Here is a 24,955-nt window from a genome sequence, read left to right on the forward strand (position 1 = left end):
TCTGGACCACCTGGCATAGTTGGTTTCATTCAACCTAACAGAAGAGCCATACGAGAAGGGGTTGGCAAACGCCTTATACTCCCCAATATGTTCCATTTTGGAATCACCTTTCGACGTTTCAGCCATATAAAAAAAAACTCACTTGAACAACAAGTGTTCAAGGGAAAAAAAATTTCTTCAACTCAGCAGGAAACCACTCCTACTGTTCCACAAAATAAAGATCAATCCAGCAGGAAATCACATTTGCTATTTTCCATGACAGAAGAGTAACTTCAACACTCGACACAACAGGGAGTTAAAAAAAATAATTCCAGTTGCTGTAGTTACCACAGAAATCCCGATCCTTGCTGCACCCAAACACATCACCACACATGATAGAATGCAGTCGCAAGACACAATGTTAACTAAACCTGCTGTTCTCCAACATATACGACATGACATCCAGTAAATATCACACAAAATCAGCTTCTGCAAGAACTCAACACTTACGGCCACACAAAAAAAATTCTGTTGCTCCCAAACAGCAGGAACACACATCGACGAGGATTCAACACTCACGACAACATAAAAAAAATTCTGTTATTTCCACCCATCAGGAATATCCTTCGACAACTTATGAACCAAAACACAACTCGTCATAGCAGCAGCAAGACTCGGCACCACCAGGTCGCAACAAACTCCCAACAGCGTAGGTAGTCACGAGGAGAGAAAACAAAAAAAAATGAGGAGATACGACACCCACAACAGGCATCCACGACGAGCACGAGGAGATACGACCCCCACAGCAGGCATCCACGACCAGCAGATGATACGACACCCACAACAGATGATACGACACCCACAGCAGGCATCCACGACCAGCAGAATGCCAAAAAAAATATTTAAAGTGCTGACCTGATTAGAACATTACTCAGCGTGATCGAAGTTTGATCATGATCATGAAAGCCTCCATGAATCGACTGAGTTCTGGTAGAGCACGATCACGCTCCCACTTCACAGTCGATCACGTTCCCACGATCGGCTGTAGCTCTGATACCATGTAGAAGATGAACCGAACCTGAGAGAGAGAGAGAGAGAGAGAGAGAGAGAGAGAGAGAGAGAGAGAGAGAGAGAGAGAGAGACGGCTGAACAAAGAAAACAAAAAACTCGATCCCTCATTAGGGCTTCTCTCTATATTAAATAGAGAGAGGCAAAACAAAGAAATTACATCTAAGACCTTATGAAAAAAGTATTTCAGAAAACCTCTAATAAAGAAAAACTTAACCTAAAAACCACCTATTCTCAACATCGATGATATCTTGATCTATTCAGAGAATGAGATTCAGCATCAAGAGCATCTACGTGTGGTTTTGGAGATTCTTAGGGAGCACCAACTCTATGCTAAGTTCTCTAAATGCGAGTTTTGGCTCAGGCAAATGTCCTTCCTTGGTCATGTGATTTCCGCAGATGACGTGGTCATGGACCTCACCAAAGTTGAGGCACTGTTAGATTGGCAGCAACCACAAAATATTCATGATATTAGAAGTTTCCTCGGTTTGGCCGGCTACTATCGATGCTTTTAAACAATTTTAAAGCTAAAATACATGGTAATCACATCTATTCTAGTATCAAAGTATATTTTAACCATGAAGGTGTCTTCCCGTAGAGATTTAGTAGTTAAAATCCCCCCTTAAGCCGCTGCCTAGGCTGATTGAGCAATCTAGGTGCAAGCCTACCACCTAGGAGCACCTAGGTGCCTCTGCAAGTTCCTAGGTTGGGGGAACCAAGTTTGGTATTTCTTGTTTTTATTTATAATGTTTAAAACATTGTAATCATGTTTTGGTTGTGGATTTTATAACATTTATTTTTTTTAGTTTTTTCTTAATTTTATGTTTCTTATATTTTTATTTTAAATAGTTATATTCTTTTGTCAGTCTCTAGGTGATAACTAAATGAATACATGTTTAGATGGATTCGAATGTTATAAATACAATTATGTTTTAGTTTTGTTTATCAATTATGTGTTTTTTTAAGTTCTTTAGCTTCATAAATTGTGTTAACTATGCATTTTCTAGTATTTTTAAGAATTTATTGCATTTTTTAGTTTTTGGATGATGACTAGGCACCAACTAGGACTTTTAAGTGATTGACACTTAAGCACCAACTAGGCCTTTTAGGGGATTGACCCTAAGCACCAACTAACACTTTTGATTACTTAGCATTCAAATCTTTCAAATGACAAAATATATTATAAATTCCATCATGTCTAAAGGTATTTGTCCATTTTAAGCATTTCAAAGACAAAAGCGCCAGAACAGGTAGGGTTCTGTATATTTTTTTTGGGTATTGAGTGTGCTGGTGTGTGTGTGTGGGAGTCCAAGAAATCCCAAATGAAAAAAAGTGGGCTTCGATTTCCTATTAAAGGGTTGCAGATTGCTATATGGATAAGGGGTACTGTTAACCCTAAACCGAAAACCCCAAATCTACGATTTGGGGGTTTCAAATTTTTGTTATGAAGAGGTGTATTGCAAGGGTTGTCAGAAACCCCAAATCGCTCGATTTGGGGATTCCGACTGTCAGGAACCCCTCAAAAAATGGGCTTAGCCTGTCGTGTATTTGGGTGTGAGGTTTGTGGACCGAAGCATGTCTATTTCTCTTTGTCTTAACTTATATTTCTGAATGGAAAATCACTGTTAGATGTACCATTTAAAATCTGTTCTATTGCTCACCTTTCTTTACTCTGTTAATAAAGTTAGATAACTCTTGACCACATTAAGTTATTTTGTTGAACATGTGAGTGAATGAGTTGGTGTCTATAGATTGTTTTCTTTATGAGTTCCTTCTGTTTACATTACGATCATATTGGGATTCAATTGCTTAGCGAGGAAATTTTTTATATGCAATATCATTGGTTGGTAGATAATACGTGCAGTCCAATTGGTTCCATGTGTGTATGCATCCCAGGTAGTTGGGAAAGATGCTTAAGAAAAAAAACATATGTTCTGTCAATCTTTCACTTTCTATGATAGACTATATAAAATAATCATTGTTCATGCTGTGAATTTCCGAGAAGTATTTATTTAAGCAGTATTGTCATTTAACATAAATGATGTGGGTGGGTGTATTGATATTTAGATTAGGTGTGTAAACCACATCTTTTATTTTCCTGCAAATGAATGCAAGCTGCTGACATGATGATTTGCTTTCATAAAGTTTTAATCAATGTAAAATCAATATATATATATATATATAGCATGTTTTGATATTTGAATGCTCAAGTTATTACATATTGCACATAAGAGCTTATAAGCATGTATAAGATATATACAGTGGGTTAATTCAATGATAATAACTCTAGACTCCTTGAGTGGTCAGTATCATGTATACTATTAGAATATTTTGTTAACATGCCATGGAAAAATCCCTGATAACTTGTTTAATCACGATCTTATTGTACTTTTATATTTTTGAGCGATGTTAATGGCATTCATTCTTTAATCCCAAATGAGATATTCTCAGGACTCTTTGCTAATGTTTTTATTATGTGTTGTGAAGTTGGGTCTGTCTTGGATTTTATAAAGTATGCCTATGATGTTTTTGGTTTCACATTTGAGTTGTTGGAGCTGTCAACGGTATGGTATTTTTCCACTTGCATCTGATAAACAATAGTTTGTTCAATATAAAGTTAGTTGATAGTTCATTGTTCCATTTTTCTATTAATATCTTATCTTTTAATAATGTTACATTTTATTTTTTATTTTTTATTTTTTCTGGGTCTTGGTTTGAAGTACGTTCATGATTCTTGGTATGTTGTCTTACCATCATGGAGTAGCATTATTCACCGTCACTGGGTTAATATTTTTCTATTTTTGTACTTTATGTGCCTCAGAAAGTTATGTTCTTAGTTCCTCTTTTCTTCACCTTAAATGGTTTTGTAAATTGCAGCTACATGTTTCTCATTCTTTTCTTGTCTGTTTGCTGTTATATTGTTAGAGTTCTCCAGATTTGCTTCTCATGCATATAACCTTTGGTTATGTTGTTGAATCTGTGAATGGTTCCATGGACTGAACTTTTTATCCCCACAAATTTGCCTTGGTTCAAATCCTGCAAAAAAGAAAAAGCTTTAGTACTGGAACTTTTCAATAAATACTCTTGGTTTGACCAAATACGTTTTCAGTTGTAAAGCCACATCTATATCTGCGTATGGAATGACTCAAAAAGAACATTGGTGAATATCAAACAAGTTTAATGATCATGCGGATATATTAGAGTCCAGACTTCTTGCAATCATACATATGGAGGGAAGATGGGCAGAAAGGAAAAAATATCACCAAAATTATCTAAAAAAAAGAGTAAACCAATGTCACAATCTCTAGTTTGAAACATGAATCCCTAAGCAACTATGCTTTAATACCATGTTAGAATAGAACTGAGCTCAAGTGTGAAAATATCAACCTGTGTTATTCCTTTGCATACTTTATTAAAGGTATTTTTCTTTTTCATTGTATTACCTTTTATGGTCAGTAACTTAGTATTGTCATTTATTCTTTTATCACAAAACTTACTGTTAATTGCCGAACTAACACAACAAGACAAAAAAGATATACCTTTTACAACAACAGAACAAAATCATTTTCTATGTCTGATATCAGAACTTGACCGACGTTTCTGCCTATTAAATAGAGATACATGCGCCTTGTTAACCACTAGGAAGAGCCTCAAGATACCAACAACAGACACATTTATGAAACATCCACAACATCAACAAATAATGTCATTAAAGACCAACATCTCCATCAACCATTTTATCAAACAACATGTTGGCACAAATTGAAGATCATGCACATATGCATGCACCAGAGGTGAAAGTGTTTAAAAAGAGATATAAAAAGTTTAAAAATAAAGATTAAGAAACAAACTCAAGATAAAAAATACTCATATAACCCAAGAGAACTATTAAGTGCACATGCTTATATACAAAAATGGTATAACCTGGAATTACACAGTGCCCCAAAATTCATTATCCTAGGTTATACAATTTTCCTGAACAAGTGTGCGCATAAAAAACTCCAAAAAATAGCAAAAAGTTGATCTAACAAAAGTCTACAAATGAAAAGAAAAGGACAAATGGGCAACCTATGTCCTCCTTGCATAAAGGATAATAAACAAAAGGACGAACAAAAAAACAAACAAAAAAAAAAAAAAACAGACATCCCCATCCTCCTCCTAAGAATCCAAACGAATGGTATTTCAAGACAGTTATCCTAAAAGCAACGCCAACAAAAATTTGATCTACATTAACCCCAAATAAAAGCCTAGAATTTCAAGACAGTTGAAATGCACCATGCCTGCATACCATGCTCGACCAAATTTCAAACTAAGAACATATATTACTAGCAAATCAAACTAAATTGCGAATTGGAAAGTTGAGAAACCTTAAGATAATCATCGAGAGAGAGAGATTGATCAAAACTGAACCAAAACAATAACCAAAATAATCATTAACAACTAAATCAAGACAAATGATGAATTGGGTAGTTGAGAAATCCAAAGACAACGACCGAACGAGAGAGATGCGTACTTGTGAGAGGGTGACACCGAGAGAGATGCTCTTTTTCCTCTTCTACTTGTCCAGAGGGAGCGAGAGGCGAAAAACGAGCACTCGGGATTTAGGGTTTTAATAGTGCTGCAAATGGATCAGATATGGTCGGATTCGATCCGAGTCCACCATGCTTCAAGTAAAAATTTGAATGTGCATTCGGATTGAATATAGAATTGTTCACGGATTTGGATTAGATGTAATAATATGGTTCTCTCCTAGCTTGGATTAGATGTAATAATATGGTTCTCTCCTAGCTTTTCAACTCTCTCACTAAGGAGGTTGTAGAAAGTGTTATGTATGCCAAAATGGCAGCATACGTGTGGTGCAAATTTCATGAGCATTTTGCTCAAGTGAATGAACCTTGTATGTTTCAATTACAAAGGTCCATTATGACTTTTCATCAAGATAATCTTTCGATTTATGCCTATTATACAAAGCTAAAAACATATTGGGACGAGCTCATTACTTAACTCACCTTGCCGACTTGTTCATGTGGAGCAACTAAAGCATTGTCCGATTATAGGCAAAATGAGAAATTAATTTAATTTCTCATGGGGTTAAATGATTCATATGCAGGGATTAGAAGCAATATTCTTGTTATGGATCCCTTGCCGACTATTAATAGAGCATATAATATTCTTCTTCAAGAAGAGCGTCAAAGGGATTTTCGTATTCCTTCACTCATGGAAGGAAATATGGCCTCATGGAAGGAAATGTGGCCACAGTTGCTGGAAAAATGTTAGATTTTAAAAAAGATAGCATGAAAGTCTATTCAAAGGAAAAGAAAGGCTTAAATGTGATCATTGTGGGAAAGTAGGCCATGTGAAAGACAAATGTTACAATTTGCATGGGTTTCCACCATGCCTCAATACTCAATTTGCCGCAAATGCATCTCTTGCCGATTTGGTCTCAAAGGAGACGATTGACCATGGACCAGTATAACCAACTCTTATCTTTTCTTGCGGCAGGTAAAGATAGTTTGACGGTGAATATGGCAGGTAATGATGTTTCTTGTTTTTCATCTCTTTATTCTTCTAGTTGAATTTTGGATACTGGAGCTACCAATCACATGTGTTGCACCTTATCCCTAATGACTAATGTCAAAAGGTACACTAGTCTTAAGCCTATCAAACTTCCAAATGGAACGACTACTTCAGTGTCTCATATTGGCCAAGTCATTTTGTCTCCAAAGCTTATTCTTCATAACGTGTTATATGTTTCGTCCTTCAAGTTAAATATCATATCCATATCTAAACTTTGTCAATCCTACAATTATAATATTATTTTTTTTCTTCCTCTTGTAAAATACAAGACCCAGAGACGATTGGATCAGATAGAGAATGCTTGGGACTTTATATTTTTGATGATGGTGGAAGTATGGTAGTTGCCACTTTAGTAAATAAGGATCATATGGATGTATGACAAGTGCGTTTGGGTCATGTTTTTGATTTACGTTTAAAATATTTGTTTAAGGACTTTGATTTGATGCAAAATAAACAAGTCGTGTGTGAACTTTGCCCTCTTGCCAAATTCACACGACTACCTTTTCCCATCAGTGAAAGCGATTCTCGAGGTATTTTTGAACTTGCCCATTTTGATATTTGGGGAGCTTATAACGTGCTATCCTTCATGAGAGCATAATTTTTTTTTAACTATTGTTGATGATTTTAGCAAAGCAACATGGGTTTATTTAATGAAATACAAATCTCAAACACAAGAAATTTTGAGAATTTTCATTCAAATGATCAAAGTTCAATTCAACAAACATGTGAAACAAATCTGATCCGACAATGGAGCAGAATTTTTTTCACATGAAATACAAATTTTTTTCGTGAAAATAGGATTTTGTACCAACATTCATGTGTTGGAACTCCCCGATAAAACAACATTGTAGAAAGAAAGCACCGTCACTTGTTAGAAATCGCCCGAGTGATTAAATTTCAAGCTCATATGACGACAAAATTTTGGGATGAATGTATTCTCACTGCTGCATATTTGATTAATCGAGTTCCCACCATTACTTCCTTAAATAATCATATACCCTATGAACTTTTTTACGACACCAAGGCGAAGTATGATCATCTCAACATTTTTGGTTGCCTATGTTTTGTGCATCATAGTTCTAAAATAAATTTGATACTCGAGCCAAGAAATGCGTTTTTGTATGATCATCTCACGAATGAACAAAACACAAAGTTGAATTGTTATTTCGTTCGAGAAAAAATAAAGGCAAGAGTTATAGAATCAAGTATGTCCCAAGCAAAGATCAAAGGGCAGATATACTGAACAAGGCACTAAGTAAAGAAAGTTTCAGGTATCTTGTTAGCAAGTTGGGTCTGCTAAGCATAGAAGCGCCAACTTGAGGGAGAATGTAAAAGTAAATGTAGAGTAATATCGATTTTACCTTAAAAAGTAAATACGGTAAACCGATCTATACCATGGATAAGGAAAATCTATAGGGATATTGGATAACCAGCAGATTTTATAAAGTTGTTATATTATCTTCTATTTAGAAAGCTATTGTATTATCTTATCTTGAATCCGTTATTCCATCCAACCTGTATATATGTCATGTACATCTTAATCTTAATGCAAGTCAATACATTTTATCGACCATTATTTTCCTCTCATATTTTTACTTTACAAAAATCAATTAAAATACCAAACAAAAAGAGAAGGAAAATATTGAATCAATGTCATCTTCATTAGCAACGAACTTGCAGGGAAAAAAAGGTTACTAAAATATCTTTGATGTCATTTGTGTAGAGGAAAATAAACTGATTTTATAAGGGGTAAAAACACTCATGCTCTTAAATTCTCATCAAATGCTCCATACATGAGTTCAATCAACTGAATCAATCTTCCACTTGATTTCATCTCATCATCTTGTATCTTCTCAACAACACAGTCCCCAAACAGTATGTTTATTGCTACGTTAAGCACAGCTATGGGATAATTATGCACTAACATAAGAGCTTTCCTGCAATAACATGAATGCCACGAGAATAAGAGCTTTCCATCAATTAAGGAACATGATGTACAATAAAGCATCAAAGGGAAACATGATAAACCATACAAATAAGAGTTGGTAATAAAATGACTCAGGGTTTCCAAAAGCATAACCAAAATCAAAACAACCAAGAAGCAAAAACTCTAAAGCAACGAAGAGAAAAAGGAAAAAATGCCCCAAATCTCAATATCCAAAAGGAAAAACATAAAAATTGAGGAGAAAGTAAGTAAAAATTTTCAACGACAATGTGCGGGATCATCTTTTTTTTGCTAAAAATGTCAAGCCATTTTGAACATTCAAATGGTTTGAACGACATTAGCATGGGCGCTGGTGTGTGTGTGCAAGGACTGGCGGTGGTGGGCGGAGCTAGGGTAGGCACTGGTGGTGGGTGGAGCCGGGGCCGACACAGGTGGGCTGAGAGAGATAGAGGGGGGGGGGGCTGCGATGGAGGTGGTCTAAGAGAGAGGGCTGACCAATGGGGCCAAGGGCTCGAGAGAGAGAGAGAGGCTATGATTGAGGTGGCTGGAGAGAGAGGGCCAACTGATGGGGGCAAGGGCTCGACTGAGAGAGAGCTTCGTTGGGGGCAAGGGCTCGGCTGTGTGTGTGTGTGTGTGTGTGTGTGAGAGAGAGAGAGAGAGAGAGAGAGAGAGAGAGAGAGAGAGGACAATATATATATATATTATACCTATTAGTGATTGCTTAGAAGATAAATATATAATTGATACTCGTCCGACCTTGTTTCTCGCTCCAACATCTTCTTCAGAGTTTTCTTTAGTTGTAAGAGTGATCCTGTGATCGCTTAGTACAATCTTTAGCTTAATTTTAAAATCGCTCTTAGCATATTATTTAGGCACAAGACCCTGGGATACATCCACTTCCTGCAGATGATTTACATTAACCTCAACCTTAGGTTTCTCATTCTCCTGGTGTGATACCTCTATTCTTATTTCGCCACTGCCAATACAGTTGACCGTATCTACAACCTTATCTATTCGGGTATTAGGTCTACCACAACATTAAAATGAATCAATGAGTCATTCTTCTTTATCACAGAGTCATCCTTCTCCTCTTTAAATGCTTTCAAGATGAAAGTCAAGATTCTAGCCACAAATCCTAACTTTTTTCATACATTCTTTCTTAGATACAAGTCATTGTAAAACGACTATCTGTTGTTTAACCAACTTTTTTATATTTCTTGTTGAGTATTTGAGCACAATTTTTTGAGTTTATGAAGGGTATCTTTTTTATAAAAAATGTCAAACAACCAGAATCTTAGCATTGAATGTCTCTTTATGCATGTGTCAAGCAAGTTTCTTATTTCATAGTACAAAGGGTGATCCTATTCATAATTTTTATTTTGACTTTTTCTGTTGTGTACTAACAGTATAAGATGATCCGGGTGCGGACCCCTCCTACATAGTCTTCTTAATTTGCATATCGTATTAAACAAATTATGAATTTTCTAGAATACCAAGACAAAGAATATACGTAAAAAGGTGAGCAACAGAAACACAGGACAAAAACTTAAATAGTTAAGAAAACAAAAAAAATCAAATATTTTGCCCAACATACCATGTTTATTATTCAAAATCCACAACATATAAACAACAAAACTGGAGAACATAATAGAAGTATATAAATCGTCGAAACAAATAAAAATATCAGTGTTTAAAAAAAAAACTAGTTCAGTCATTAAAGATGTGCTTACCGAAAAAAATCATCGTCGATGATTCCAAAATACTCAAGGATAAAGTTTGCCAGAATAATTGTCATAAAAGTCACCATCGAGAAGCAGGTTGGAGACCACAAAGAGCCTTAAAAATTATGCGAAAAGCGCCCTTAGCTGTAGTGTTTCAATTTTTATACTAAATTGTTTCAAAGATCGTTTTATACGAACTTCGTGACATGTGTGAACGTCGTCATGTATGTGCGATATTCCGAAGTTCAAGATTAACATGAAATTCACACATAATTTTATATGTGACAATCGTAATGTCCGCAAAACAAAAAATGCTTGAAACCACTTTTTAAGGTCAATACAAAGTTAGGTATTTACGATTTTCAAGGTAAGGAGAATAGCAAAAAAATTAAGGCATTTCAAAAAATGCATCAAATTATCATTATAGTACATTACAGTCAATTACCAAAAGAAATAGAGAAACTCTTATTAGCAAGAGCCCCTACATCAATTGGCACAAAGGGGGCTGTGGAGCTCACTAGGGAACATTATCGGCGAGCTCCACCTTGCCTGAACCCTGTGTCAATCGCATGAGAGTCCTAATCTCATGTGGTTCAACCAAACACAATGGTGATTAAGCGCAGGTTCAATACCCAGTCAACGGACCTGTGAAGGGTCCATTTAGTTGCGTTGTGTAGGTCGACAACAACCTAGTACATTTTTTTTGTTAAATAGGATACCGAAAAGGTGTGGAGGGGTGTGTGGGGGGCAAATGGGTTAGACTCGAGTTGGATCCTAACAAATCCAAATCCAAATCCGACTGAACAGTTCTATATTCAATCCGTATGCACATTCAGATTTTTACTTAAAGCATGGTGGACTCGGATCAGAATCTAACTTTATCCGATCCATTTGCAGCACTATTAAAACCCTAAATCCTCAGCGTTCTTTTTTTCGCCTCTCTCCCTCTGGACAAGTAGAAGAGGAAAGACTGCATCTCTCTCGGTGTCACCCTCTCACAAGTACGCATCTCTCTCTCGTTCGGTCGTTGTCTTTGGATTTCTCAACTACCCAATTCATCATTTGTCTTGATTTAGTTGTTAATGATTATTTTGGTTATTGTTTTGGTTCAGTTTTGATCTCTCTCTCGATGGCTATCTTAAGGTTTCTCAACTTTCCAATTCGCAATTTAGTTTGATTTGCTAGTAATATTTTTTCTTAGTTTGAAATTTGGTCGAGCATGGTATGCATGCATGGTATACCTATCGAGGCTTGGAAATGCTTGGGAGAGAAAGGTTTAGAATGATTGACAAATCTTTTTAACAAGATTTGGCGGACAAATAAGATGCCTAATGAGTGGAGGAAGAGTACTTTGGTGCCTCTATATAAGAATAAGGGTGATATACAAGTATCGTGGTATAAAACTCATGAGTCATACTATGAAACTTTGGGAGAAGGTGATTGAGTCTAGGTTGAGGAAGGTTGTCATGATATCGGAGAATCAATTTGGTTTTATGCCTGAAAGATCAAATATGGAAGCTATACATCTTCTTAGACAACTTATTGAGAGAAATAGAGAGAGGAACAAAGATTTGCATATGGTTTTTATTGATTTGGGGAAGGCATATGATAGAGTACCTAGGGACGTTCTTTGGTGGACAATGATGAAAAAAGGTGTTTCTCTCAAGTACATTAGTATAATTAAAGATATGTATGAAGGAGTAGTAACCAATGTCCGCACTTGTGGAGGGGTGACAACCAATTTTCCTATTACGGTTGGGTTACATCAAGGATCTGCTTTAAGCCCTTTCCTATTTGCTATAGTGATGGATGAGCTTACGAGATCAATTCAAGATAATGTGCCATGGTGTATGTTGTTTGCTGATGATATTGTTTTGATTGATGAGTCTAGAGCTGGGGTTAATGCTAAGTTAGAATTATGAAGACAGACATTGGAAGCAAGACGTTTTAAGTTGAGTAAGAGTAAGACAGAATATATGGAATGTCGGTTTAGTAAGCAACGAAGTAGTGATGGGAGTGTAGTGAAGCTTGGTGAGCAAGAAATACCGGTGGATGATTGTTTCAAATATTTGGGATCTATCATTCAAAAGTATGGAGAAATTGATGGAGATGTAAATCATAGGATAAAGGTTGGGTGGATGAAATGGAAGAGTGCAACTGGAGTGTTGTGCGATCGTAGAATGCCATTGCGGTTGAAGGAAAAGTTTTATAGGACGACTATTAGGCCCGCTTTACTATATGGTACGGAATGTTGGGCTGCCAAGAGACATCATATTCAAAAAATGAGTGTAGCTGAGATGCGTATGCTGAGATGGATGTGTGGAAATACAATAAAAGATAAGATTCGGAACGAGGAGATACGTAAGAAGGTAGGCGTTGCACCCATTGAAAATAAGATGAGAGAGAATCGTTTACGGTGGTTTGGACATATTCGGCGAAGGCCTAATGATGCTCCAGTTAGAAGGATGGAGAAATGGGAAAATATATTAGTTAAAAGAGGTCGGGGTAGGCCTAGGAAGACATGGATGGAGGTGATAGGAAAGGATATGAATGCTTTGAACCTCACCGAGGACATGGCATTGGATAGAAATGATTGGAGGAGAAGGATTCATGTGGAAGACCCAGAATGATTTTCTTTTTTGGTTTATATCGCCGACCCCAATTGTTTTGGGATGAAGGCGTAGTTGTTGTTGTTGTTGTTGTTGTATGGTATGCAGGCATGGTGCATTTCAACTGTCTTGAAATTCTAGGCTTTTATTTGGGGTTAATGTAGATCAAATTTTTGTTGGCGTTGCTTTTAGGATAACTGGCTCGAAATACCATTCGTTTGGATTCTTAGGAGGAGGATGTGGATGTCCATTTTTTTGTTTTTTTTGTTCGTCCTTTTGTTTATTATCCTTTATAGAAGGACATAGGTTGCCCATTTGTCCTTTTCTTTTCATTTGTAGACTTTTGTTAGATCAACTTTTTGCTAATTTTTTTGGAGTTTTTTATGCGCACACCTGTTCAGGAAAATTGTATAACCTGGGATAATGAATTTTGGGGCATTGTGTAATTCTAGGTTATACCTTTTTTGTATATAAGCAGGTGCACCCAATAGTTCTCTTGGGTTATATGAGTATTTTTGGTCTTGAGTTTGTTTCTTAATCTTTATTTTTAAACTTTTTATATCTTTTTGTAAACACTTCTACCTCTGGTGCATGCAAATCCGCATGATCTTCAATTTGTGCCAACATATTGTGTAATTCTAGGTTATACCTTTTTTGTATATAAGCAGGTGCACCCAATAGTTCTCTTGGGTTATATGAGTATTTTTGGTCTTGAGTTTGTTTCTTAATCTTTATTTTTAAACTTTTTATATCTTTTTGTAAACACTTCCACCTCTGGTGTATGCGAATCCGCATGATCTTCAATTTGTGCCAACATATTGTTTGATAAAATGGTTGATAGAGATGTTGGTCTTTGATGGCATTATTTGTTGCTGTTGTGGATGCTTCATAAATGTGTCTGTTGTTGGTATCTTGAGGCTCTTTCTAGTGGTTAACAGGGCACATGTATCTCTATTTAATAGGCAGAAACATCGGTCAAGTTCTGATATCAGACAAAGAAAATGATTTTGTTCTGTTGTTGTAAAAGGTACATCTTTTTTGTCTTGCTGTGTTAGTTCTACAATTAACAGTAAGTTTTGTGATAAGTAGATTGAGGGTGTTTGATTGCACATACTGGAGCAAATGCATTCCATGCACTCAATGTTGTTTCTGGACCATGGTCATTTGTTGCACGTGTCAGTTAATAAAATATTTGGTGTGAGTTAGAGTGATAATTCATTGAACCATGATCTTAAGGCATCATAGTTTATGTCAGAGGATTGAATGGAATACATTCAATCATTGATTCTTTCTTCTTTTCAACTTGGCATTTCTAATCCATATGATGATTGAATAATCTATTTTACCCTACAGATACTCAAAAAATGTGGTGATTGCATCCAAAGAACTTCTATTGGGTTGATCTTCTATTCTTCTCAATTAGTTTGTTGAGGTTTCCGTGTGCTAAATGTTCTTCTGATATTAATAAGATAAATGTTGCCCTTTGCTAAGTGTTCTTGTTTTTTTCCTTTAGCTTCCCATATATCTTAATTGTTGTACATTCTTATCAACCATACAATCACTTTTATCACGGGTTTTTATACTTTATCTCATTATTGGCTTTTTCTTTTTCTTTTTTCAGTTCAATGCGAGACCTCATGCATCCTACATAGAGATTGCATATACGTAGTGCTAATTAAGATATGATTATTGGCTGCAAGGTGACCTTTTGCGGGCATAATTAATGTGATATTGCCTCAAAAGAGTTCTCATAGGGAGGTTGAGAAGCACAGAAATATTGGTTTGCCTGAAATGGCGGCAAGAATGCTCAAAGGATTTATTTTCCCCCTTCTCAAGAACTCCCCAAAAACCTCATCATATTTTACCTCTGTGCACTCTAATGTCATAAATTATTTTCCAACGAGTATTGCAACTCTCATGTCCCCCACTGCACGTGCACAATGCCATTATCATTGGCTGAATTTTCAGCCATCAATTATGCACACTCACAGTTTGACTGATACCCGACTGCCCAAGCGACGACCAAGTGATAAGCCACGAAGAAAGAGGGCAAGCTTGAAACCTGCAGGTTAGTCTTTTAGAACACCCTTTTTCTGCATATTTTTATAAACCAAGAGTTGTAAATTTCATGGTTAATAACATAAGAAGAAATGCTTATAATTATGGTTTCATTGGTTAAATGCAGGACCTTATGCTTGGGTACAGTATGTACCTGGAGAACCAATAGCTAGCAACCGACCCAATGAAGGAAGTGTGAAGGGGAGGAAGCAGAGAAAGAGGATGAAGCAACGTCAGGAGTTTATATTGGTGAGCATATTTTGATCCCCATCTAGTGAATCAGAAAAAATCACAATCTCTTAATTGTAACAATTTGCCAATGTATAAAAATGTAGTGTTGGATTGGCTATAATCTTGTGGGAGTCCAATTCAGGCTTCTAACCAAACCAATGCTAAAGACCAGAAAGAGTGGCTGATTCATATATTTAATACATGTACTGCTGGAAGAAAAATTCCTTGAGGTGCTTAAATTTGGTCGCACTTAGCAAGTTTCAGCCCCGTTTAGGGTTGTAGTATGGCAGGATTGTTAGATGGATTACGTCCAGCCGGTCTTCATTTAAGAGACGAGAGAGGTTCATGAAAATTGTTATATGCATCTCAGCATGAGGATAGAGTGGTAATATCTTATTTAAATAAGGAATTGCAATGTTTTCATCTTGTCTATTACAACCAAAATGTAACTTCTGAAACACAACAATCTCTAGTTTGGTTTCAACCATCCTTCACAAATGGAAACCAAATCTTAAAGTTAGCTGTTACTAGCAATTTTCATAATATTCAGTTAGATTTCAAAATTGTTTGAGTCACCATTTAGTTGAATTATATCCCCAAAATAGGTATGCACATCAGGTTGGACCCGGAGCAACCTATTGGAGTGGGATGGGCCAAGGAGAAGGCCAGACCTGAACCTGCCAACATGCTGACCTGATTCTTATTGGGCCTGGGCCAGGACCACCTGACCTCTTGTCTGTGTAGGCAATCTGATCTAGCTCAGTTGGGGTCAATCCAGCCCCCCATTACGAAAATTGTTTCACCAGACCTGAGCCATGCCCCATTTACTATTCAGGCAATTTCGGGCCTCATCCTATTTGGATTTCAGGCTGCTCATTCTGCTAAACCTGGTTAATCTTCTGTGCCTACTCCTAGTCCGAGACCTATTGCCAATGAGAGCTAGTGTGTGAAACTTTTTACTTTGAATGTGACCCTAGCAAGTGCTTTTCTGAAAATAACCACTAAATATTCCTCCTGAAACTGCCCTGAGGGAAGGCCAAGGTGCCCAATTTAGTTACTTTGAGTTCTTTTGATTGATAACAGGTATGGTCTTGTACGGATATCCTCTATAAGGTTAACCATCAGTTTGCAATCTCGTGTTGCCCATCTCAACGGGTAAACAATGCTGTACTGTTTCTATAGCTGCATGTGATGGTGATGTAACCACCTTCAACCTTGTTTGCCATCCATCCTTGATGTGCTCTTGCAGTAACTATTTGCTTTCTTATTTGAACACTCCATATGATCCTTTTTTATGGTAGAGAACACCTATAAGATTAGTCCAGTACCATCCATATTAAATGTGGATGGTTTGTAACATGCAGATTTGTGGTTATGTCTGATGGTGCACTAACCATCTTCATTATTTTGCACTGCTTGTCATTGAGATGGATAACATTAAAAAATTCACTGACAGATCATCTATTAGAGGGAATTTATAATAAGATTTTTAATCTTTTAGAGGCCCTTAGTCTCATGAAGGGCCTCTAAGTTGAGGATGACAGGAAGACATTTTTGGTGGTGCCTATCTCAAGGATCAGTTGTAGTTCTTTGAGGTGGATGACTTCATATTGGCTCCTTAATGTTAGATCTTATAGTGCATCTTTTACGTGATGTACTCTTTTATAAGATGTGTGCTCTTCTAGAGGCATCATTTATCTTTGTAGCCATCTAACACATCTCAAGGACAAGAAATGCTAAAAGGAGCAGTGTTATGGTTATGTTTGGGTAGTTAGATGACCATCCAGAATCCACACTTACTGATCTTTGAGATGAGATATATGACACCTAGTGGCGTTGATCTATAATATAGCCTCTAAAAGATACTCCCTTTTATAAGAGGGATGATTCGATGGAGAAACTCTTAGGGGGCTTTTATTTCATGCCTTTTCCTATGAAAGGCTCTCTTTCGTAGGAAATAGGGGCTCTTTCCTACAAAGAGTGAAACAAACATGTCTATGAAAAATATATGGTGGGACCCACATAATAAACGCAAAAAAAACAGCTTTCCTGTCAAACTGGGTTGATACCTCCCCCCTGGTTTTCCATCCATAGTGGCTCTTTCAAAGGAAAGAGGCTTCCCTTGAGTAGGAGTGTAACACACCCTTAGGTCAAGCTTCTGGAGCCTCAATCTAAAGTTGGATTCCCAACATGTGGGTAGTTTTTGAAAAGACGTGTTTGGATCACGGGTCTGGGTCCAGACCCGTGATCATGTATCCTTTCATTAATGGCACACATGTATTTTCTTCTCTTTGTAAAAGGGTATTTTAGTACCCTAAATTTGTATTAGTAACATATATAATGACAGCATTAGTAGCATCCGATTCATGTATTGAGGAATCAGGTTTTCACTGCAGCTCCTCTCTCTCTTTGTTCTTCACTCTTCACGCAGGATAAACTCTCTTTTATGAAATCTAACATGGTATCAGAGCCACGCTAGAGCTGGATTCGGGACTGCTTCCAAAAAGGTATGTCTAGAAAGATTCTTCTTCTTCCAAGTCAGAAAATCGAATTCCAACATTTTTTTTCTGATTCTTAATCTTGATCAGACCTGATCAAAATCAGATCTGAACATAATAACCCGAGTTCTCTTTTCTGTCTCTCTTAATCCCAAAACCTTCTGCGTTATCTTATCGATCAGATCTGATCAGAATCAGATCTGATCACGTTTTTCTGAATACTCAGATCTGAGCATGAGAACCCGAGTTCTCTTTTCGGTCTCCTTAACTCCAAAACTTTCTGCATCGCCTTCTTGATCAGACCTGATCAGAATCAGATCGGATCACGTTTTTCTGATTAGAAATCGACTCCAGCCAATTTTGTCTTGACTCTTAAACCCTAATTATTTCTTCTACATCATCTTCTTGATCATATCTGATTAGAATCAAATCTGATCGCATTTCTCTGTTATTAATACACTTCATGCCGTCCTCTCAACCTTGTTCTATATTCTCTTGTTGATCAGAATTAGGTCTGATCACGTAATCGGTTTCCTTTCTTGATCAGATTTCCTTAGATCTGATCAGAATCAGATCTAGCCTCATTTGCGCAATCAACTGTCTTCTTGACTCTTTCTTTCAAAGCTTCACATAGCCTTATATTGTCTCTCTACAAAAAAAAAAGGAAAGGAAGGAAACATCAAGTTCACCTGCGTAACTGCTATAAAAAAGAGAAAAGTTTGCAGGAATTTCTTTGAAGTTGACAGTTGCCTTTCGGTGTCCTCATTCTTTAGTTATTATCGGGCTGTGTGCTGGACATATTATTCTTATGGTGAAACATGGATTCATTTTCTTCTTCTTTTGGTCTTTCATCAAGCTTTCTTAATCAACTCGTGTCTGAAAAATTAAACAATTCCAATTTTCTGACTTGGAAGAGGCAGATCATTCCTTTTATTAGGAGTCAGAATCTTTCTGGACATCTGGATGGATCTGTTCGAATCCCTCCAGAGTTTATATCACGTGAAGAAGAGGACAGTAAAGGGGCATCTACTACAGTATATGTTAGAAATTCAGAATTCGTAACTTGGATGAAAAGAGACTAGGCGCAGGTGGCTTATATTACTTTTACGTTGTCACAAGAGGTGCTTGTGGCAATTCCAGATGACTGTACAACCATGCAACTTTGGGATAGATTGGTTCAGACATATTCACAAGTTTCTCAGGCCAGGATTATGTTTCTTAAAAGAGAATTTCAGATGTTAAGAAAAGAGTCCATGACTATCATGGAATACTTGAATAGATTAAAGATTATCATAGATCAACTAGCAGTTGTTGGGTGTGCGGTGAGTGATAGGGACATGGTACAACAGACTCTGAGTGGATTGGGGTCTGAATATCATATGATTGTTACTTCTTTATTGTGTTTACCTGATCTGCCCAGATTTGAAGACCTGCGTGCAAAATTACTCCAATATAAGATGACCTTAAAAGGGTTCTCTGAAGAACCATATATGCATACAGGCATGAAAGATGTTCTTGCCATAGGGGTAGCTTATGGGCGAGGACGAGGAAGCTATGATGTTAAGGGAAGAGGAGGACAAAGAGGCCGTGGAATATTACCTGCACCCAACATAGCTCCCAACTCACAGCGACAGAGGCCAATTCCTACTTGTTTTCTGTGTAATAAAAATAGGCACATCAGAGCTAACTGTTGGTTTAATCCCTTGAATAAAGGAAAATCAACACAGACTGAAGCAAAAAGAGGAACTGATAGCTCAAAGGTCAGTGGAGAAGTAAAAGAGTTGCTATTGTCTGCCTTAGCAGGATTAAATCTGAAACAGAATGAGCAGAGTACTTGGTATGTGGACTCTGGAGCAACGACTCATGTTACTGGTGATGCTGGTAAGCTCTTAAACCTTGTTCCTTACATTGGTAAAAATAGTATAGTCATTGGGGATGAATCCCACCACTCTATCTCTCATATTGGTAATTCCGTCATACCTATGTCAAAGGCCTCTCTTAGTCTTTCATAGGTTCTTGATGCTCCTAACATCAAGAAAAACATTGTCTCCGTTTCCAAGCTTGTCGATGATATTAATGCTTCAGTTGAATTTACTCCCTCTTCTGTCCTTGTCAAGGATCTCTGCACGAGATAGACGTTCGCTAAAGGGAAACGACAAGGCAATATGTATGTTTTTCAAGATGATCCTGCTACTCGTGTTCGTCCTGTTGATTCCAACTTGAAGCTCTTCTCATCGTCATCTTCAGAGATTCCTTCATGTGTTTTTAGTGTCTCTGAGTCCAATATGCCAAATCTTTGGCATAGTCGTTTAGGCCACTGCAGTAGTAGTTTCATTCAAAAGCTTGTTTAAAATAATCTCATTCCCAAGTCTAGTTTAGGAATGAATGTCAATGACAACAAATGTTCTAGTTGTTTCTTGTGCAAGAGTCATGTTTTACCTTTTCATTCTATCAATAAAAGAGCTTCAAGAACTTTTGAGATTATATGTTTTGATGTTTGGGGGCCAGCCCTAGTTGCCTCTGTGTCTGGAACTACATATTATCTTATATTTGTTGACAATTATTCTCGTTATACTTGGATTTTCTTTATGAAACACAAGTCTGAGACCTTCAAGTTGTTCCAAAATTTTCACTCCTTTGTCAAGAATCAATTTTTTGAAAATATTTTTTGCTTCCAATGTGATGGGGGAGGTGAATTCTCTTCAAGTGACTTTATTAATTTTCTTCAAAGTAATGAAATAAGGAGAATGGTATCTTGCCCTCATACGCCTTAGCAGAATGGAATTGCTGAAAGGAAGCATCGCCATATTGTTGAGAATGCAATGAACATGATGTATGATAGTAATCTTCGATTACTCTATGGATAAAAGCCTTTCATTCAGCAGTCCATGTGATAAATCGATTGCCCATGAATATTTTGGAAAACAAGTCTCCTTACTTTTCTCTATTTGAAGTTCATCCCAATTATCATGATTTGCACGTGTTTGGTTGTGTATGTTTTGTTCATATTGACAGTTCAATGAGACATAAGTTTCAGGACAAGGCCTTGAAGTGCAGGTTTGTGGGTTATGAAGATAACTATAAGGGATACATGTGCTATGATCCCATGAGCAAGCACATCAAAATATCAAGAAATGTTATCTTCGACGAATTGAACTTTGATCATCGTCGCATCAATTATTCTGAATCAAATTCCAAAGTTGAGGTCTATTATCCTTTGTTGAACTCTGAACTTTTCTCCAGTACTAACAATATATGTTCTTCAGATTGTAATCAGAAGGATAAGAAAACTATGCCTGCTGATAGGTTGATTGCATAGGAGAGCACAAAGCCATCTTTGAATACAGAAAGGTATAGAGGTTTTGTCTATAGCCGACGAGGAAGCGAGGCGCCCACTATTTTTAATCAGGAAATGGATACACCCTCTACATCTACTTCTACTTTAGATGTTAGAAGATCCACCTGCTCTCGTCACCCGATCGAAATATGGGTCAGCTATGAGAAATTTTCGCTGGACTTTCAACTGTTTCTAACTGCTTTGGTCAAGGAAGATGGGCCCACAACATTTTCCCAAGTAGCAAGTTCAAAAAGATGAATTGAAACAATGAATGAAGAGATGGAGGCTCTACATGAGTATGGTACCTGGGATGTTGTTCCCAGACCACCTGACAGAAATGTAGTTGGGTCGAAATGGGTGTACAAAATAAAGTACAAACCGGATGACACTATAGAAAGGTACAAGGCCAGACTTGTCGCCAAAGGATTTACACAAGAGCAGGGACAGGATTATGATGAGACTTTTAGTCCAGTTGTGAAAATGGGAACAATCAGAATCATATTATCTTTAGCTATTGAACATCAGTGAACAATCAGTCAACTTGATGTCAAAAACGCCTTTCTACATGGAAATTTGAAGGAGGAAGTATACATGGAACAACCCACTGGATATGTAGAAGGCAATCCTACAAAATGTGTTTGCAAATTAAAAAGGACAATATATGGGTTGAAGCAGGCTTCTCGTTCTTGGTTTGATAGTTTCTCTTTGGAAATACAAAAATATGGTTTCAGGCGCTCTCTCCTTGACCATTCTTTGTTTATATTCAAGAACCAAGACATAGTTACCCTCCTATTAATATACGTAGACGATATTATCATCACAGGGAACTTCAAAGTTCATATTGAGGAGGTTAAGCATCTCTTGAATCAAAGATTCAAAATGAAGGATCTTGGTAAACTGCGATACTTCCTTGGGGTTGAAGTTGACAGTACTTCTGAAGGAATGACTCTCACCTAACATAAGTACACTATTGATGTTCTCAACAAGGCCGGTATGAAGGATTGCAAACCTTTGGGAACTTCTAGTGTCTTTCATCAGAAACTCAGCTCTCAAGATGGAGATTTGTATAAGGATCCTACAAGATATCGTAGCATAATCGGCATGTTGCAATATCTCACTTTCACTCGACCTGATATCGTTTACTCAGTAAATCAAGTATCTCAGTTTATGCATGAGCCGCGTGAAGGGCATATGTAGGCGGTTAAGAGGATACTTCGGTACTTGAAAAGAACTGTTGGGGATGGTCTTTTGTACAGATAAAGGACAAATGGACAAAATGCACATGAAATTACTGTTTATATTGATGCAGATTGGGCGGGAGATCCAGACAAACGCAGACAAACGCAGATCTGTATAAGGCCATTGTGTATTTGTTGGGATGAATTTGGTATCCTGGAGCAGTAAGAAACAAAAGGCTGTTGCTAGATCTAGTACAGAAGCCGAATATAGGTCAATGACAGCTGCTACTGCTGAAGCTACATGGATTAGGCACTTACTGACAGAAGTGGGAGAATCAATCTCTCGATCCCTTCTTTTATGTGATAATCAAAGTGCCATAAATATGTCCTTCAATCCTATTTATCATAGTCGTGCCAAACACATCGAAATAAATCAACATTTTGTGAGACAAAAGGTAGAAGAGAAGGAGATTGAGCCTGAATTTGTATGAACCACAGATCAAGTGGCTGATATATTCACAAAAAGTTTGACTGAAGACAGGTTTTGGATGTTAAAAGGCAAGTTGTTCATGGTTCAAAACCATGCACAACTTGAGGGAGGGTGGAAAGACGTGTTTGGATCACAGGTCCGGGTCCAAACCCGTGATCATGTATCCTTTCATTAATGGCACACATGTATTTTCTTCTCTTTGTAAAAGGGTATTTTAGTACCCTAAATTTGTATTAGTAACATATATAATGACAGCATTAGTAGCAGCCGATTCCTGTATTGAGGAATCCGGTTTTCACTGCAGCTCCTTCTCTCTCTTGTTCTTCACCCTTCATGCAGGATAAACTCTCTTTTATGAAATCTATCAGTTTTTAAGTACAGAACGAGTAACGTCTGCTCCCAATATTGCACACCATCCATTTTTTGCAATGGGTGACATCAGCTGGCATCTTGATGAAGTTATCGTGGTGTCCTTTAAAAGATTTGCTCGATCTTGGTAAGCATTATTGACTTGTAGAATGGCTCTGTTTAATAAAGAGGGAATCATTGGACAATGCTGTCCATTCTGATGTTAGAAGAAATTCGTTGGATTTTCATCTAAACCTTTAAGATGATTAATGCTTTTCATAGTTTCTTTAGCTCTTCTTTTTTCATGCCAAGTAAATTAATTGCAATAGGCTGGATACGATTATGTAGATTTTAAATCCATTGAATCTCTTGTTTGCCATGTCTGGTGTAAATTTTATTATGTTATGGAGATACCGTTTTTTCAAATATTTGTTGCCCATGACAACCATGTGTATTTGCTGAACTTAGTTTGATATAATCACTTTACAATCAGTCTGAGGCGAAAAAACGAAAGGCTCAGCTAAAAGAAGCAAGGCGTAAGAGGAATATGGAGAGAATAGAGAGAAAAATGGCTGCCGTCGCCAGAGATAGAGCATGGGCTCAGCGACTAGCAGAGTTGCAGAAACGTGAAGCTGAGGCGAAGGAGGCTGCCATATAAATAATCTCACGTATGTGGTGAGAAGAGTGGTGACCTGGCTTACTCTATTTACTCTGCACTGTTTATTTTCACTCATGGATTTTGTACCTTCATAGTGTTCTGTGTTGAATCTTTGACACAGTTAATTGACCTCAACACCTGCCTGAGCCATCTTCGCATGGAAGTCCTGTTGCCTTTTTTTTCATTATTATTCAAGATGTCAACGGCTCAGATTCTATCTGATATCCGATGGAATCTGATTCTGTTTAGTCCAATTTGGTAAGCCAAAACTATATTTGTCTATAAAAGGATGCATGTATGGTTTTGATTTTTTGTTACTGAATCTGACAGATATCTGGATTTTATGAATATCCAAATCCGATTTTATATAAAAATCTGGTGATGGTATGAGCTTTTCACCATCCTAATACAAATTCAAGTCTATTTAGCCAACATCTGATTAGTCGGATATGGTATTAGTCAAATCCATGGCGAAGGAGAAACCATGGCTATGGTTTGGACATTTCAGATACAGGCCAAGAGGTACTTTCCAGGCATGTCTGTTGAGTTTGGAAATCAGATTTCTTTTAAGGCGTTGCTCGCTACTTGAATGCTTCCCTTACAGTTAAGCTTTGTCAGCAGCATTGATGGAGCTCCTTTTGATATTTATGGAGTCTACTTACATAATGACATGCGTAGGCGTCAGGTGTATAGTTCTTTATTAGACTCTTTTTTGTCAAAGAGCAAGCCGAGTAATATAGTCATGGGTGATTTTAACGCCATTAGAAGCTCGAGAGATAAGTGGGAGATCAACTTCTACTATTGTTTGTCGAGACTCAATGGATTTTGTTCGTAATGGCAATTTAGGAATGAATGATGGTAACTGTCAATAGGCATAGACAAATAACCAAGTTGGCCAGCATAATGTTCAATGTAAGTTGGTTTGGTGCTTCATAAGCGAGCTCGGCTAGATAGAGAACGGTAAAAAAAAAATTTAAAAAGAAATGGAGCGGTCTCCGTATCGAGGAACCGTCCCTCCAGTTGAGGAAGAGGGAGTCCTCCCTTTCCCCACTTTTCTAGATAGGTTGGTGCATCCAAAAACACCTCCAGAGCTTTACAAGTGAAGAACCAGTAGTAATATATCCGACCTAATCAGACTCAGTTTAGTCAGATTTAGTAAGCCAAAACCATATCAGATTACATATGGTTATGAATTTTAGTTACAGAATCCAACAAATATCCAGATTTGACAGACATCTGAATCCATTTACTCGTAAAA

General features: G+C 37.2%; 1 protein-coding gene across 4 annotated transcripts in view; it reads left to right on the forward strand.

Annotated features, from left to right (window-relative positions):
- The window catches only part of LOC149826758 (protein translocase subunit), a 108,621-nt gene extending 84,550 nt beyond the window's left edge, over nucleotides 1-24,071 (forward strand). For 3 of the 4 annotated variants that reach the window (XM_090018967.1, XM_090018966.1, XM_090018965.1), the window contains 3 exons: nucleotides 14,521-14,967; nucleotides 15,085-15,206; nucleotides 23,533-24,071. In XM_090018967.1, coding sequence (XP_089875093.1) covers nucleotides 14,691-14,967; nucleotides 15,085-15,206; nucleotides 23,533-23,697 — 564 coding nt within the window. In that variant the 5' untranslated portion in view covers nucleotides 14,521-14,690 and the 3' untranslated portion in view covers nucleotides 23,698-24,071. The remainder of the gene's footprint in view (nucleotides 1-14,520; nucleotides 14,968-15,084; nucleotides 15,207-23,532) is intronic. The other variant, XM_090018968.1, reaches the window with a different exon arrangement.
- Nucleotides 24,072-24,955: the final 884 nt, after the last annotated feature.

Source organism: Nuphar pumila, chromosome 10 (assembly GCF_984573655.1).
Source record: "Nuphar pumila chromosome 10, dmNupPumi1.hap1.1, whole genome shotgun sequence".
Classification (NCBI taxonomy): Eukaryota; Viridiplantae; Streptophyta; class Magnoliopsida; order Nymphaeales; family Nymphaeaceae; genus Nuphar; species Nuphar pumila.